We start from the raw sequence: 18715 nt of genomic DNA, 5'->3' as shown, positions 1-18715 counted from the left end.
TACAATTATTTGTCTTCTTGTGATTAACAGGATTAACAGAGCATGAAACTTTTCACATAATTTCCTAAAATATTCTTTCTTGTGGAAAAAGTCTTATTTCTTTTATTATGGCTAGAATACAAGCAGTTTTAAATTTAAGGTTAAGATCTCGTCTGTGTTTGTGCCTGATTGGGTGTGTTTCCTTTATTTCTGCATAGCTTTTCTTAATGACACAGTAGGACAGAACACTGGACCCAGAATAACTCTGTCTTTGTCTTTGGCTCTGTGTGTGTGTGTGTGTGTGTGTGTGTGTGTGTGTGTGTGTGTGTGTGCGTGTGTGTGTGTGTGTGTGTGTGTGTGTGTGTGTGTAGTTCCAGCTGCTCCTATTCTTCAGTTAGAGGAGTGCTGCACTCAAACCAGCAGCGCCACTCTGTCCTGGAAACAGCCGCCTCTCTCCACCATCGCTGTGGACGGGTATATTCTAGAGCTGGATGATGGCACTGGAGGCCAGTTCAGAGTGAGTCACATATACTGTACATACAGTGAAGCTTTCTGCATTAATCACGTTCTCTGGATTATTCAGCTTTCTATAAAACATAGGATGTACAATGTTTCTTCCATGTATCTGTTATTAAAGGATAACTACTTAAGTGTTTCATATTTTATGTACAATAAGAACACCCCATTTTGAAAATGAATATTTTTATCTATTTCTCAGTGAATATGGGTAATATTTTGGTGCATTTGAACAAAACAGATATATAATAAACATATGTAAAAATTTATTAAAGTAATATTTTAGTCCCTAAACAACTTCAGAAATAGATAGATAATACATTTAAATGCCAAATATTGGCAAAAACAAAAATCCAACAAAAGTTTATGATTTTTTTGGTTTCTTTAGATTTTTGCTCTTTAAAGTTTTTTCTTACTAACATAAATTTTGGCTACTAATTTTTGGATCTTTCTCTTAAATTATTTTATTAGACTAACTATTATTAGATTAAGCTTCCTATAGAAAATATTCATTTAAATGAGACGATTGTGAGCAGTGTACTCGTAAGTACTAAGCATCGTATAAACAAAATTGTATAAAACAGTAAATTGTTAAAATTATATTAAAATAAGTCACCTTTTTAGATTTTGTTCCTTATAGAAAATTAAGAGATGGCAAAATTAAAAATATATATATATACATATACAATATTTTTACAGTGCATATATTGGCTTGAAGCATTTTTAAAGTGTTCAATTTTTTATTTCTAAAAACATTTTTTTACAAATACTTAAAAATATTAAAACAATAAAATAAAAATACATATTTCTCATCACTGTATCTTTCTATTAAGAAATATACAGTACATGACCAATGAATAAAAATACAAAATCTTGTTCTTATTAATAGAATAATTAAAGGCGCAGTATCTAAGTTTGACATCCAGTAGTTACACCAAGGTGTTGCATTCCGGGATCAAAACAAAGCAAGCTCAGGTTGCCAGATTGAGGACCAGGAGCAGGAGCGAACCTAACAATCGAGCCTAAAGGCTGATTTAATTTGTGTTCTATTTAAAAGCAGCAGCACACGATAGAAGCAATATTTCCATATTAAAAGGAGTTTTTGTTCTAACCAACACCTCAATTTATTAAATTAGAAACGGCTTCTGTTTCTTGCAGCTGAACAAAAAACTGACAATAATCACCTCAGTTACACGTCATGTGCTTTATTCAGTGTTAAATGCTAATAATTTGAGTTTGAATGCCATTTTACATGACATTTATTACCATACTACTGAAAGCAGCAGCAGCAGATAGTTCACCTTAGATCTTGAAAATAAAAGAAACCATTTGACAACCATGTACATTTAATAATGGTAAAAAGGTTTAATGTGTATTAATTAGATTATAAACCTTACCATTTCATGAGTGAGTGCATATTATGTGCTTTTAAATGGCTGTATTTAAAATTCTGTTGTGTTTCGTCTGGAGAAAACAGACAAATTGCTTATCACTACAAATCTTGTCACGTTGCGTGTTGTTAGGACACAGAGTTACAATGTAACCTGCTCATCTAATGTTCACGCTCGTAATATTTATATTATTTCCTGATTATTAACCTAATGTGAAACTCTGAATCTGCATCTCATTTCGGGGCTGTTACTGTCCACCGGAGGTTGCATTTTGGTCATGGGCGAATGTTTTGAGCACCTTCCTGAATAAATGAATGAAATATGCTGGTTTCCAACAAGGCTATCTGGAGAGCTGAAATATAATTGGCTAAACTGGAAGTGGGCGGGTTTAAAGAACCAAAACAAAGACAGCGTTCCGGCACATAACTTGCATTTTCAAAGCAGAATATCTGTTTTTCAGATAAACAAGAATGTTCAGTTGGCATTTTTCTCAAATATCTGCAAGCATATTGTGGTATTTTTATGCTTTAGAACAATCAAAAACTTACATCCATCACCTTTAATAAGAAATAATTTGAATATTATCAAAACAATATGTATTTACTTAATATAAATTTCCGAAAAAATTAGCCACAACAACAATGGATTCACTTGAAAGGAAAGGAAGGAGAGTGTGTGGATAACATAATTTACCTCGAAGCAAATCAAAAACGTTATTCATGAATTGCCATGTTGCTTCTAAACACCAAAAACCATACCAAAAGCAAAAAAAGTGTGGAGCTAAAAATGCTTGTAATGTCTATTAGTAAATTTTGTAATGGCATAAAAAAAATGATGTAAAATATTGTGAGAAAAGTATCATGTTTCACGTTCATAGCAGCATTCACCAAGTAAAATCGCTATAATAATGACTATTCTAAACAACTGGAAACCAAGAGAGCCCATGCATTAATATTTGTTGCTCTAGTATAATTTTTCATTTTTTGATGTGGACACAGTAAACACAATCTGAATTTTAGATGCGACGTTTCTGGCTCAGTGGTCTGAGCAATAAATTCCTCAGAAGGAACAAAAAATGGTGTGATTTGTTCATGTGTACACACACACACACACACACACACACACACTCATTCAATGTCAGAGTGTATTGTATTATGGTTTGTCTTATGTCTATGGAAACCAAAGATTGAGTGTCATTTATTTCAGTGACAAAGGACATGTATGTATTTTTTATTAAAAAGTCAAGACCAGAGAAATGTCTCATCGCACATTTGCTGCACAATGCCTGAAGTCTGAAGATGATTCATGCCTCTCACTGCAGGAGTCTATTTATATATTTCCCCAAGACCACTGCGTTCGCAAACACACACGCATATATATAAATCATACCTAAAAAAAAATGGTCAGTAACTGCATTTTAAAAGAAGGGTGCATTTACTTGATCAAAAACTAATTAAAACTCATTGAAATATTCTTACAATTTAAAATAACTGTTTTCTATGTGAAATATATATGAATTTTTTCCTGTGATTGCGTAATGCCATTACTCCAGTCTTTAGTGTCATGTGATCCTTGAAAACACGTTCTAACATGCTGATTGAGCTGATGCTCAAGAATCATAAATTCCTATTATCAATGTTAAAATAAGCTGTGCTGCTTAATACTTCTGAATCCATGATAACATTAAAAGCATGAAAACAGACGGAGGAGGTCACGTGTTTTCTGACTACCACTAAATGTGATCTGAGTGATGTGATCACAAAATAAATCACCTGAGATTACACAAAAGCATTAAAATACTCTCTGTCAGGCACATATTGTCACCTACACACACACACAGACACACACACTTAACTACCCTCTAAACAGGCCAAGCTCTTATTTTAGAAAGCCAGGTTCATGTGTTCTCATATTTGCTCCATTTTTTGGGTTGATTTTTAGCAGCAGTATCACATTGTGTTTTCCCCAAGATATTCATCAGCATTAACTAGCAAATGAACACAACCGTCTATAGGAATTAAATCCAAACATAAAGAAAATGTATGTGTAAGTATGCATGCTGCAGAAATTGAACACACACAAAGCATGCTAGCATTGAAAGGGTTTAATATGCATACTTACACTGTATTTAAGTTAGTACTGTCAAATGATTAATCATAATTAATTCCATCCGAATTAAAGCTTGTATATACGTGTGTGTGTGTGTGTGTGTGTGTGTGTGTGTATATATTTATAACCCACCGGTCCTTCTGCACCCAACTCATGCTGAGCTGGGATCAAACCGGCGATTCTTTGCATGATGGGAGTCAGTTGCTTTAACAAGGAGGCTAAAGACCATGGCCTCTAGCGTCTGTCGCTAGAGCATCTTTTGATGTCAGAGGAGTGAGGTTTACCTGCATACCACTGCGCTAGCTGGCCTCCATTACACTCACTGCCCTAATCCTCACTTCCATCCCGGATGAGCCCCCACGTGTAAACCACCTGTCCTGCTGCACCCAACCCGTGCTAAGCTGGGATTGAATCTGCGATTCTTTGTATGGGAGTCAGTTGCTCTAACAATGAGGCTAAAGACCATGGCTTCTAGCGTCTGTCGCTAGAGCACCTTTAGAGGTCAGAGGAGTGAGGTTTACCTGCATAGCACTGTGCTAGCCGACCTCCATTACACTCACTGCCCTAAACCTCACTTTCATCCCGGACGAGCCCCCATGTGTAACCCACCGGTCCTACTGCTCCAAACTCGCTCTGAGCTGGGATCGAACCGGTGATTCTTTGCATGGGAGTCAATTGCTCTAACAAGGAGGCTAAAGACCATGGCCCCTAGCGTCTGTTGTTAGAGCAACTTTTGAGGTCAGAGTAGTGAGGTCAACTTGCACTTCGCTAGCTGGCCTCTATAACATATACATACATATATATATATATATATATATATATATATATATATATATATATATATATATATATATATATATATATATATATATATATATATATATATATATATATAGACAGACAGACAGACAGACAGACAGACAGACAGACAGACAGACAGACAGACAGACAGACAGACAGACAGACAGACAGACAGACAGACAGACAGACAGACAGACAGACAGACAGACAGACAGATAGATAGATAGATAGATAGATAGATAGATAGATAGATAGATAGATAGATAGATAGATAGATAGATAGATAGATAGATAAATATATTTGAGTATATTTTTATTTATATTTACACAATATTTATACACAGTGAATACACATACATTATGTAAATACAATCTTTTATTTTGGATGCAACTAATAAAGTACATTCAAGAGATTTTTAATGGAGTGCACAGGGCAAACTTCATTACTCTACGCAAAGAATCAACAGAAACAATAAACAATGCAAAGATTAAAACCATGGCAACATAAACAGGGAAACCCGGAAATAGGGAAATTTGTTATGCATTACATGGAAAAACAAGACTCTGCAATGTGAATGTGAAAGTGAGGTGTAAATATAGTCCATGTAATCAGTGAGATGAGCTACAGCTGTGATAGGTGCAAATAGTTCTGGGAGTTCGTTTGGAATTCTGGAAGTAATCTTCAGCGTAGAGAAACCACCACTGGTGATCACAACAATAGTAGCTACTATATATAGTAAATATAATTTAAACCATTTGTGTTTACTAACGGAAGCTTGTTTTCTACAGGAAGTGTACGTTGGGACGGAGATGATCTGCACTGTGGACGGTCTGCACTTCAACAGTACTTACAAATCTCGTGTTAAAGCGTTTAACTCCAGCGGAGTCGGCCAGTACAGCAAAACGCTTGTCATGCAGACGTCAGAGAGTAAGAGATGAAATTTCACTGTTTTTCATACACACACACACACACACACACACATACACACACATTACTATTGAGTTCTATTGCTCTTGTTGCACAGGGAAGCGTGAGCATGTAAGTGCAAAATTATACAGCTGGTTTTTATTAGTAATGTCAATATAGTGGGCAATTTCCACAAATAGGACACATGTTGGTGTGTTTGGAGACGGTTTTATTGTGAGACTATCAGCTGCAACTTGTAGAGTAGATTCTAACAAGAAATCTTGCGTGGAAGATTACATTTTGGAATATAGACAAAAAGAGGTTTTCAAACATCAATATAATAAAATGGTACTATAACTTTATTTATTTATTTATTTATTTATTTATTTTAAAGTGCAGCTCTAAAATACTAATTAATATATTTAATAGATTTTTTAAAATCTTTAATTATATTTACATGTATTTAATTCAAGACATATTTTTTACCCTTTTGAATTTAGTATGATCACTTCACCCTCATTCTTCTAAAGAAGATTTAAGCATTGACCATTTCTGAAAAACATAATTTTTAGGACATTCGGGCTCTAACTTGTTTGGTATTCTATTGATGGGAAGTGCATGTGACATAACATTAAAAGTCTGCTGTGGTGATGACTTTATGAGCACTGCTGTATGTCTGATACTAATACTATATAAACAAACGTCATTATAATGCTATTAACAGTACTAACGCTCTGTTTCTTTTACTTGTGAGCGCTGATTAAGTCTAGCTTCCCTGATCCACTGCTTTCCTTCCTCTCTTTCAGTACCCAATTCTGTTACTTTCTTTATTTTCTTTCCCTCCACCCTCTGCATTTTCTGTCCTCTGCATTTCTCTGCCTTTTTCGCTTTTCTTTTTCTCCAACCTTTTCTCTCTCTCTCTCTCTCTTTGTCCCTCTTTCTTTCTCTTGATTTCAGTGAGTCTTCCTTCATATGGTAGTCAAACTCTGGCAACAGGTATGAATGCCTGAATATCATCCTTATGTTATCCTCATATTAACTATTCCCGTCTGCTTGTGTATGTTTATTTGTCAGTGTGTGTGTGTGTGTGTGTGAGAGAGAGAGCGTAAGTATTTGCAAGTTTGATTTGTAGTGTGTCTGTGTTCTTAAGCTATTCTTAACTATACTTCGTTTTTTATGCATATGCCATATTAGTAATAAAGTACATTCAAGAGATTGTTATCGCAGAATAAAGTCTGAGATATAAGCATTATTCTGTGAAAACAGCAACCCTGGATGTACTTTATCCAGCATATTACTCTGCTACTTTTCACAAAACATAAAAATTAGACACAAAACATTATCTGAGCCAAAATAGTTTATTAATTATTTCATTAAATGCAAAGCTGACAGAAACAAAAACAGCTGATGGAGTATACAATAATCTGCACATTATTCAGTCACAAGATGGCCCAAACAGTCAAAAACACAAAGCTGACAGAAACTAAACTAGCTGAATAAAGCATACACAGACCTATGTATTTATTCACGTGATGGCGCCAGTCAAAAACTCAATGCTGACAGAAACGAAACTAACTGAATAAACTAAACAATAACCTGCACATTATTCATTCACAAGATGGCGCCAAACAGTCAAAAACTCAATGCTGACAGAAACTAAACTAACTGAACGAACTATACACTAACCTGCACATTATTCATTACCACAATGGCGCCAAACAGTCAGAAATGCAAAGCTGAAAGAAACTAAACTAGCTGAGTGAAGCATAGACTAACCTACGTTTTATTTATTCACATTTACTCAACTGTGAAAAACCAAAACTGACAGAAACTAAACTTGCTGAATGAACGAGACAGTCTTCACTGCAGCCCGCAGCTTGATGACGTAGTTGACCAGGTCCGCTACATAGTTGATAATCGCCTATACCTCTCCTAAACCCAACCGTCAAAGTAGCATGGGTGCTACTTTAGTGGGCAGTACAAGGTCCACTACTTAGCTGGCAATCGCCTACACCTCCTCCTACCCTAAACCCAACTGTCACAGTAACATGGGTGCTACCTTAGTGGGCGGTACAAGGTCCACTACGTAGTTGACGATCACCTACACATCTCCATGTACCCTAAACCACACCATCACAGTAGCATGGGCGTTACCTTAGTGGGCGGTACAAGGTCTGCTACGTAGTTGACGATCGTTTACAACTCCCCCTACTCTAAACTCAACCATCACAGTAGCATGGGCATTACCTTAGTGGTCGATACAAGGTTTGCTACTTAGTTGACAATCGCCTATGTCATCAAGCTGCAAGCTGTAGTGAGGACATCTTGGAATGAACTATACACTAACCTGCACATTATTCATTTACAAGATGGTGCCAAACAGTCAAAAATGCAAAGCTGACAGAAACTAAACTAGCTGAATAATGCATACACTGACCTATGTATTATTCAGTCACAAGATGGCATGAAACTGTCGAAAACCATGACATAACAGACAAGCACATATATATATGTGAATGTGGATGTAAGTATATGGATTTGATTGTAATCACTGACGGTCAAGGGGATTCGAAGTTCTCCGATGAGTGCGTTATTTAGAGGTTGTTATCTTAGGAATAACATACCTTGGAATATTGCGACTGACCAATCAGAATTGAGTATTCCAGACTGCGGTTTAATAAAGGATGTTAATTTAAGACCATGTGCAGTGGCTGAACATCTCGCGCATATGGCAAAGAAAACCGTAAATGCTTCAAATGTTAGTTTGCCCAAAAATGTCTGATCCTAATCCCCTGAGACTGTTCTTCAGAACACAAATGAAGATACTTTATATGAAATCCAAGAGTACTCTCATGCTTCTTAAACAACAATAGTTACAAGACATTGTCTAGAAAAGGAAGCTTAGACAAGGAACCAAAAACATTGTCAAAACATTCCATGTGATACAGTGGTTCAACTCTAATCATATGAAGCTCCAAGTTCACCTATATTTTCCTTTCCTCGTCAGGTCGTCAGGGTGAGCATTTACTATGGGCAATATAATATCTTGCCATTACAGTCTGCAATCAACACACAAATGCCTGTAGTAAACATACACCCTGATTTGACATGGGAGATGATTTTAACCTTTTTTGCCACACCAAATTGTTCATGGAACTTTGTATGTTTACGGTTTTGTTTTGGGACTGTTGCTGTCTATGGGGGATGAGAGAGCTCTAAGATTTTAAGATTGTAATTTGTGGAAGAAAGTCCTTACCCCAGGTGGTGGAGTTTAAGTATTTTGGGGTTTGGATGTGAGGTAAGGATGGAACGTGAGATTGACAGGCGGATTGGTTCAGCAGCAGCGGTAATGCGGTCGATGTACCCGTTGTGGTAAAGAAGTAGCTGAACCGAAAAGGGAAAGCTTTCGGTTTAGCGGTCAATCTACATTCCTCCTCTCACCTATGGTCATGAGCTTTGGGTCATGACCAAAAGGACAAGATCTCAGATGCAAGCGGAGGAAATGAGTTTCCTTTGAAGGGTGAAGTCTGGGATTCTCTCCTAAAACTGCTGCCCCCATGACCTGGCCCCAAAAAAGTGGTTGAAAATGAATATATTTGTGGTCTAAAGATGAATGAAGATCTCAGGGCTTTGGAACAACATGAGGGTGCAAAATTAAAAAACAAATTTTAGATTGTGGGTAAATTTACCCTTTCAGGATTTTTTAAATCATACATCACAGTATTTCCATGAGAAGTGTGTTTTATTCTTTAACACATTGGTTCTCAAACTTTTTCTGCAGAAGGCCAGATTGTGCTGGGCAAATCCTGCTGGGGCCTCCTGAATTTTTCTAAAATCCATGTTAAAGAGTTTTGTCATTCATCAGCTTTTGTTCCTGGCTAACAGTTACTATTACACTTCAATGGAGGCCGTAGTTGTTAAGTGTATCAAACCACTGGTTTACATCAGAGACTCTTTAAGATACATCTAAGTGTTTTTCATGTTAGTCTGTTAGATTTTCATGTTAGTCTGTTAGATTGTCATATCCCTCATCAAAGAGCTGAATAAAACCAAACTGTGATTGAGTGCCTTATTTAAGAGAAAGAAAAAAAAAATAATATATATATATATATATATATATATATATATATATATATATATATATATATATATATATATATATATATATATATATATATATATATATATATATATATATATATATATATATATATTTCAGAACCTTTGGAGGAAAAATGCACAGACATAAGACAAGGATAAAGCTTTCTAGTCCCCGTGTTGAGAGCTTGTGTTCACACTTGATGTCCAATAGTAGTCAAACTCTGGCAGCAGTTTAAATGTCAGTCACTGTGTCCAGAATGTCATACTGTATTGAATCTTACATCACGACCATTAAAAAAGCATGATCTGTATAGGATGAATGAGAGGTACTACTGTACATCTGCCCTGTTGTCACTGTCACATGACCTATGGTGGTCAGTTGCATTGCTTGTTGCTCACACTGTCATTCACAAATCCTCTCCCGCGGCATCATAGGAGAGTAATGTGTCATAATTCTCTGTGTACTGCAGTATCTCAGTAGTAGTAGTAGCCAAGTCATTAAGGAATTTTGTTATGCAATGTTTTATACATGAATACTAAGAATTCAGTCATCTTAGCTCACATATTGTTTATTAAAGTCTGAAGTATTGTAAATACATTTAAAAAAATGTAAGTATGCTTAAGGCTTTAGAAGGGATGGTTCAACCCAAAATGAAAATTTACTCATCATTTACTCATGCTCAATTGGTTGCAATTAGTTTCTTTTTCTGTTAAACATAAAAGATGGTAGTCATTGACATCCAAAATAGGGGGGGGGACTATTTAGGTCAATGGCTAACAGAATATCAAGATGTGGTCAGTCAGTAAATAATCACTTTTTAATGAACTATCCTTTAATCTCATTTGGACGTTCGTTCTTATAGCAAATTATAGCTCAACCGTTCTATATATCTATGTGTTTACAGTAGCCTGGTTCACCTTTGACTCCGCATCGGCTCATCCTGACATCATCTTGTCCAATGACAACCTCACGGTGACGTGTAACAGCTACGACGACCGCGTGGTTATGGGAAACACTGGCTTTTCTCGTGGCGTGCATTACTGGGAGATGACCATCGATCGCTATGATAACCACCCTGACCCAGCGTTTGGCGTCGCCCGGGCCGATGTGATGAAGGATGTGATGCTGGGCAAGGATGATAAAGCATGGGCCATGTATGTGGACAACAACCGCTCCTGGTTCATGCATAACAACTCACACACCAACCGGTATGATAAACTGTTTGTTTACATCTCTATGTCTACATACTTGCAGTGGTGGGAAGAGTACTGAAAAGTCATACACAAGTAAAAGAACCATTACTTGCCAAACAATGCTGCATGAGTAATTTTATTAGTATCTGTTACACAAATACAGTAAATACTATAATTGCAAAGAACGCTTACCGGCCACTTTATTAGGTACACCTTACTAGTACCGGGTTGGACCCACTTTTGCCTTCAGAACTGCATGTTTAAAAATGCATATTTTATGAACATTTTTTTAAATCATTGCCGGTATTGTGACATGGTGCCAATGTTGTGTGTTATAAAATATCCAGTATGATTTTTCTGTCAAAAACATGAAATACACCCACTGGAAATTCCAAAATAAAGCATGATTTGTCATTTCTCTGGAGATCGCAAATGCAGCAGTATTGTTACACTTTAATAAATCACACACTGTCAGCAGGCAATATTGAAATAACACCTTCACCCACACAGTCACAGCAACAGTCTGCTTCTTTGTTTTCATTCTTTTGTCTTTCACACTCTCCCACCTTTAGTGTGCATATAAGTGTTGGGGGAACATGAATGTTTCTACGATCTGAGAGATGTCACCGAAATGAGTGTCCTGAGAAATCACACTTGTCTCCATCACAACCTTAGGCTCAGTGAAGAGCAGAAATCTCATATAAACATGCTCTGCCTGTTAATAAATGTACATGTTCAGGTTTGCTTACATCTGATTGGCTGTCTATTTGGGGGCGGGGTGCATAAAAGGGGGCTTGGTGGCAAAAAAAAACCCTGATGCGTTACTGCCATCTGCTGTTAGTTTTAAGATCTGTAAAATATTAAAAATTTTCAACTAAAATGATAATTCACCCAAAAATAAAATATTCACCCACCATTTATTCACTAGTTTCAAACCTGTTTGAGTTTTTTTTTTATTCTGTTGAACGCAAAACAGGATTATTTTGAAGTATTTTGTAAACTGGTAGCCATTTGACTTTCATAGCATTTCTGTTTCATTAGTATGGGAAGTCAATGGCAATACCCGTTTCCAACATTCTTCAAAATATCTTCTTTTGTGTTGAACAGTAGAAACTAGGAACCTTTTGAGGGTGAATAAATGATCATTTTAGGGTGAAATATCACTTTAAATGCTGCGAATAAAATGACACTTGTGTAGTCTGAATGCTTTCTAATGAGTGTCAAACAATAGGGTCGACAATACTTGCACAGTGTTGGACCTTTCATATATTTTGATATATGATATATTCATATGTCTTTTTCTTTTCAGAACGGATGGAGGGATAAGTAAAGGAGCTACGGTGGGTGTTCTGCTGGATTTCACCCGTGGGATTCTCTTGTTTTTGATAAATGATGAGCAACAGGGACCCGTTGCCTTCAATACACTGGAGGGCATGTACTACCCAGCCATCAGCCTCAACCGCAATGTTCAGGTAACATGAATGTGCATAATTCCATGAATCTTTGCGAGAAGATGTGAACTTTAAGATACATTATATACACACACGAGTGCCTGCTACAAAAATAATATTTTTAAAGCAATTATTATTAAATAGAATTAGTTAAATTCTAGAGTATGTTTTGTCTTAAAGGGATAGTTCACTTCAAAATGTAAATTACCTCACCAATAACTCAAACTCAAGTCTTTCTAAGATCTACTGAAGAATGCAGCCACTGACATCCAAAATATACTATGGAAGCTGAGTTTTTTTACCCTTCTTCAATATATCTTCATTTGTGTTCAACAGAAGAAAGAACCTCAAACTGGTTTGAAACAAGTGGAGGATAAGTAAATGATGACAATTTGGAGTGAACTATCCCTTTAATACTTCATATCATTTAATCTTTTTTGTGGTGAATTAAACTCTTATGCAATGTATTCAGTTATTTAAATGTAATTTATTTAAATTCCATTTCTGTAATTATAATCTGATATTTTCCTTTTTTCTTCAGTATGTCAGTCAACACATAAAATTAAATAATATATAGTTTTAGAGCACAAAAAATTATTAGAGCAAATCTAATTTTAAAAAATTTAGTTTTGCATTATGACAGTTTATGTTTTAGAGAGTGTGTTAGGAAATGTAGCCAGAAGTTTACTCGAACAAGGATCACTTAAGTGTCTTTTATTAGATTACTATTATAGTATTACAATAATATTATAATTTTAGTAAAAAAAAACAGTTATAATAATATATATAAATATATATATTATATATATATATACATATTTATATTATATATATATATATATATATACATACATGTATGTTTGTGTATATGTGTGACATTTGAATACACTACAAGTGCAGCACAGAAGAAACAATCAAGCACATTTCTTTTCCACAAATCTACAAAACCCCTCAGAAACCTAAAAGTTCCAGCATTATTGATTTTAAAGTCTCTGGCTGAAACCACATATATGTATATTCCAATAAAGAAAATGCAAATCTTACTATTTGCTAATCCTTGAATTCTATATATTATTTGGAGGTCTCCTACAATAAGTTTGCATCCATTCAAATTCAAAAAAATTGCTTACATTTTCTCATGATATACATTACAGCATCAACTCTGTTCTCACATGATTTGAAGTGGTTAGTTCAAGGATCCCAACTGCTTTCCAATTGAAAGGACTCATCCATATGGCCTAATCCAGGGATGGGCAAACTCTGTCCTGGAGGGCTGGTGTTTTGCAGAGTTTTGCTCCAGCACTATTCAAACACACTCAGGGCCAATTTTGCCCATTCCTGTCCTAATCCCTTTGGATAGTCCCTCTGGTTAGGGCATTGGGATGAGCCCTACAGTAGCTAGTTTTGAAGACTTTAGTTAAAAACAACACTTCAATATGGCGTCCATGATTGTTTTCACTCCAAAGTGCCCTTCAGAGTGCAATATACACTATTTGGAATGCACTACACCGTGTCTCAAAAAACCAAGCAATAATTTATCATACAAAAATAAGAGTGCTTATATTTTGTACAGGAATAACAGCGCAATCTGTGTAGAATAATCCCTTTATTTACTTTCCTTGGCGATGATGTAATGATGACATTTTATCTGTGTAAGACTATAGAAAATAAAATAAGAAAGAATAAGAAAATAAAAAAGATGTTTTCGAATGAAGATAAGAGTTTGAAGGTTTACAAGAACTGAAACAAAAGAAAAACTGGACAAAAGGTGGATTGGATTACTTGTTGGCAAAAAAATAGTCTCATTGGATCAGTATGTCATGTGGCGAGGAGTGTTCGTCCATACTCTGCCCTTACTTTTGAAAATATCACCACTGTCATAGGCGTGCCGTGCCATGTGCGTGCCGGCGGGGCACATAGTAAGCATCAATTTTTATATTTTTTTCAATTTAAGGAGATCTTGTGTAGTAATTAATGACGATATATAAACGTTGCTTTATTTTTGTGTGTGCTAATTTAGTTTGCAACTAATAAAATTGAAACGTTCTGTCAATATTAGGTAATGCGGTGATAAAAATCAGGTGAGGTGAAAAATGTATACATGTCATATAATTTCATCTATTTGCCATCAAATTACAAAGCTGGAGGTAATTTGATGAAATTCTAAAATAATTATTTTTTTTAGACATGGTGTATATACCTTAACCCAGCCTTTTCAGGAGCTACTCTGCTCTTATTGGCCAGATGGCCCAGTCTATTTTTGTGATCGGTTGAATGCCTAAAACAGTGGTTCTCAATTCCGGTCAACAGACCTCAGGCCCCACAGCCCTGCACATTTTGTATGTCTCTCTTACTAGACACACAAGGCTCACTTCATAGATCTCTCTGTTAGCAAGCTGATGATCTGAATCAGGTTTGTTAGGAAGACATACAAAATGTGCAGGAGCAGAATTGAGAACTTGCATACAGCATGTCACCAACAATCTGAATTTCAGTTTCAAACAGTTCCACAGCAGTTGTAATATAAACACAGTGATTGGTGTTGGTTTTGCCGTGTTTATGCGAGGTAGTCATACATATTTTATTTTTGTGTGTGTTTTCAGGTGACTCTTCATTCTGGGCTGCCTATTCCTGATTTTTATACACCCGGCGAGTCTGAAGCTGCAGGCTCAGTCTGCTAAAAGATTCCTCTCGACTGATACACATTCATTCCCAAACACACACGCACGCGCGCACACTCAGAGTGCACATGTATTCAGCTGTGAGGATTTGATGGGGGAATTGCTGCTGACAGTCATTAATACGAGGTTTGAGGAGTGTGAAATGTAAATGGACCCGATAAATGTGAGAGTCAGGGTTAAGGAAACCCTAACATAACCCCAACCCAAACCCTGATGTATGTGAGGTACATTATTATCGAATCATTTTCCTCTCTCTTTCTTACTCTTTTTCTAGATATGATTATTATTATTGATGTTGTCGTTGTTTTTATGGAAAAGGTGCTCATGGACGTGAACTCCCAGCTTACTGGATCTTAACAGAAGTGTGTCTGTTGTTTCATGATAAAATCCTCAGTGTGAAGTTAAGCTTAGAAATAAGTTACTGATGTGTTAGAGCTTAGAGGATGCATTTTACATCACATAGAAATGTTCTGTTTCATATAAAGTTGATTTTTATCTGCAGATGGGGATGGGAGATATCTACAACCTACTCATGAGTCTTAGTCCTTCGTTAATGACCAATCCAATCCCTAAATCCTAAACTTTTAACATATTACACCTCAGTAAATGTGAGATATTTGTATCGGTCTCTCCAAATTCACAGTGGATGAGCAAACATACAATTGGGACAATGAACTGAATGTGTGTCAATGAGGATGTAATGGCTTTCTGTTTGTTGAACAGAATAAAAAACACTAATTGGGACACAAACACACACACACAGGCATTTTCACAGCCTTGCGTAATGTATTATGGAGAGATGACAATGAATAAACTTTTGTTTTTCTATCTCTCGGTTTTATTTCTCATTCGCTGCCTCAAATCTACACAAGCTAAACGCAAATGCTAAACCAATAACTGGTGCTGCTTATGTTTAATGTGAGAAAACAAATTGCAATATAAAACAGTAGAACTGCAAATATAAAAGAGAGAACCTTAAACGAGACAGTGTAGCTGCTTGAAGCATTTGGCTATTAGTTTACCATAAAGGATGTACTTTTTTTCATTGAAACAAATATTTAAAATCCCACTGGTGGGGTTCAGATGTGGGGCAGGTGCTGTACTTTATCTGTTTGTTTGAGCTGATTTTGGCTTAACAAACTACTGAATGTTTGGGTGCAGTGAAGGATAATTTCACCCATTGTAAATTGTATTTTTTCATAAATTAATCCCAATATAAGAAATGTATTATTATTATTATTATTATTGTGTCTGAATTGTTGTTATGTGTAAAGTTCTATGCTCAATAAACTTGATTAGGTGCAATATAAAGTTGTCTGTCATTTTCCTGTTAAAATAAATATATATGTTGTCATGTGAAACAGCAGATCTGAATTGCACAGCAGATAAGTTTAAAACAGCAACAACAAAAATCCTTAAACGAGATGCAAAAAATGCTGTGTTATAAATAAAAATAGCTGTTATATAAGCAAACATAGAAACAAACATTTAAAGCATATGAGAAATTCTAACACAATATCTGGTGCATTAAGACAGGAGGAATGTGTCCTACAGGCGGTTGTCAAGCCAGCTCACCTGCATGGAGCACATTCATGCATCACATCTTTATGTGATGCATTGAGTGTATGCTTTACTAAAAAGATAGGTCTTTAATCTAGTTTTGAACTGTGAGAGTGTGTCTGAGCCTCGGACATTATCAGGAAGGCTATTCAAGTGTTTTGAAGCCATAAATGAGAAGGCTCAACCTCCTTTAGTGGACTTTGCAATTCTAGGTACTACCAGAAGCCCTGAGTTTTGAAATCTTAAAGAGCGGGTTGGATTGTAGTGAGACAGGAGGTTGGTTAAATAAACAGGAGCTAGATTATTTAAAGCTTTATAGGTAAGAAGCAATATTTTAAAGTCAATACGGAACTTAACAGGCAGTGTAAGGATGATAAAATTGGGGTGATATGATCATATTTTGTAGACCTGGTAAGAACTCTGGCAGCTGCATTTTATACTAGCTGAAGTTTGTTAACAGAGGACGCTGGGCAGCCAGCGAACAGAAAATTATCGTAATCCAGCCTAGAAGTCATAAAAGCATGAACTAGCTTTTGTGCATCTGAGGTGAATATTATACTTCGTAACTGCGTATTTCTCAGATGAAAAAAGGCAGTTTTTGTGATGTGGGATATATGGTTTTCAAATGTTAAATAACTGTCTAATTTAACACATTGATCTTATAAAGTAGAGCTAATGCTAACTTTGTATCCCTCTGATTACAGGTCGAGTTGTGAGATCTGCTGTGTACAGGATTTACTGTAGACCAAATAAGTAAAAATTCAGTATTGTCTGAATTTAAGAAAAGAAAATTGTTGGTCATCCAGTCTTTGACATCTTTAATACACTCAGACAGTTTTAGACGTCTCATCAGGTTTAGTTGAAATATATAATTGAGGATCATCTGCATAGCAGTGAAACCTGATCTTATGTCTTCTTATAATGTCTCCCAGGGGTAGCATGTATATTGTAAACAGCAAAAGGCCTAAAACTGATCCTTAAGAGAAATAAGATAATAAATTCAGGTCTGACTAAATCTTATTGTCACATGCACTGTTCTATTTTGTTCTTCTTCTTCTAATTTATTGGCGGTTTACAAACAACAGAATGGTGCATTTCCGCCACTAACTGGTATGGAGTGTGAATCATCATGACTTAACTGAATTCTGTAAAACCACCGGCCCTTTTTCTCATTATCCCATTGTTTTTTCCGCCTTTGCTCTATTCGGATGCAATCATTTCTCCTGTATACACTGGCACTTCATTACTAATCCATTTCCTCACAGATATTTGAAATTCAGGAACTGTAAAGGCCACATCTGTTCTATTTAAACTCTTTGAGGCATCTGTATATGGTTTAACATATTTAACATTTCTTTACATACTGTAAAACAAATTACATTCTTTATCCGTGTTTCTCTTTTCTAATAGTGTAAAATCTACTGTTGCATCTGGTAGTAACCATGGTTTAATTACTGGTAAAGGTACAGTATTTAATTGACTCACTTTTATTTATGTTGCTTATTTTAACTGTCCATCCAAAACTTTTATTTTCCCTCCTCTCTTTTTCCCAACATGACTTTGGTGTTTCTAGTGTTGGATGTTCTTGATTATGACCTTTCAAATTTAATTAATAACTCACTGATAACTGAACACTATATTTCCAAAGACAATTGTTGTAGTGTTTTCCTGTTCCCGCATTTGCTGTAACCGTGTTTCATTTGCTCCTTGTTAGTTTCATTGGTCCCTAATTAGCAAGCACCTGTTTGTTGTTCCTTCAATTACACCTCATGGTATTTAAGCCCTCATTTCGTCCTGTCCATCGTTTGGTTACAAGGTAAAACCATTAGGTTTGGGTTTTTTTTGACTGGTTTGTCTTCATGTTTATTACGCTTTATGGGCTTATCAGGTAGTGTCACACCTGCAAAACTTAAATATTAGAATTTTTTAAGCTTATGGGGTGACTGGCTTATGTACCTGCATATATTTTTGATACTTTAAAGGCATAGTTCACACACAAATTAAAAAAATCGAACCACCATCTGG

General features: G+C 35.8%; 1 protein-coding gene across 6 annotated transcripts in view; it reads left to right on the top strand.

The window, feature by feature from the left end:
- The window catches only part of trim9 (tripartite motif containing 9), a 41394-nt gene extending 24953 nt beyond the window's left edge, over positions 1–16441 (top strand). Inside the window, exons 6-11 of one of the 6 annotated variants that reach the window (XM_087277607.1) lie at positions 351–496; positions 5586–5724; positions 6661–6699; positions 10710–10959; positions 12308–12470; positions 15053–16441. In XM_087277607.1, the coding sequence (XP_087133733.1) occupies positions 351–496; positions 5586–5724; positions 6661–6699; positions 10710–10959; positions 12308–12470; positions 15053–15130 (815 nt within the window). In that variant the 3' untranslated portion in view covers positions 15131–16441. 6 annotated transcript variants of the gene reach the window in all.
- Positions 16442–18715: the final 2274 nt, after the last annotated feature.

The sequence above is a fragment of the Danio rerio genome, chromosome 13 (assembly GCF_052040795.2).
Source record: "Danio rerio strain M-AB ecotype USA chromosome 13, GRCz13ab, whole genome shotgun sequence".
NCBI lineage: Eukaryota > Metazoa > Chordata > Actinopteri > Cypriniformes > Danionidae > Danio > Danio rerio.
Note: the sequence above shows the minus strand (reverse complement) of the source record. Positions and strands in the feature narration are given on the sequence as shown.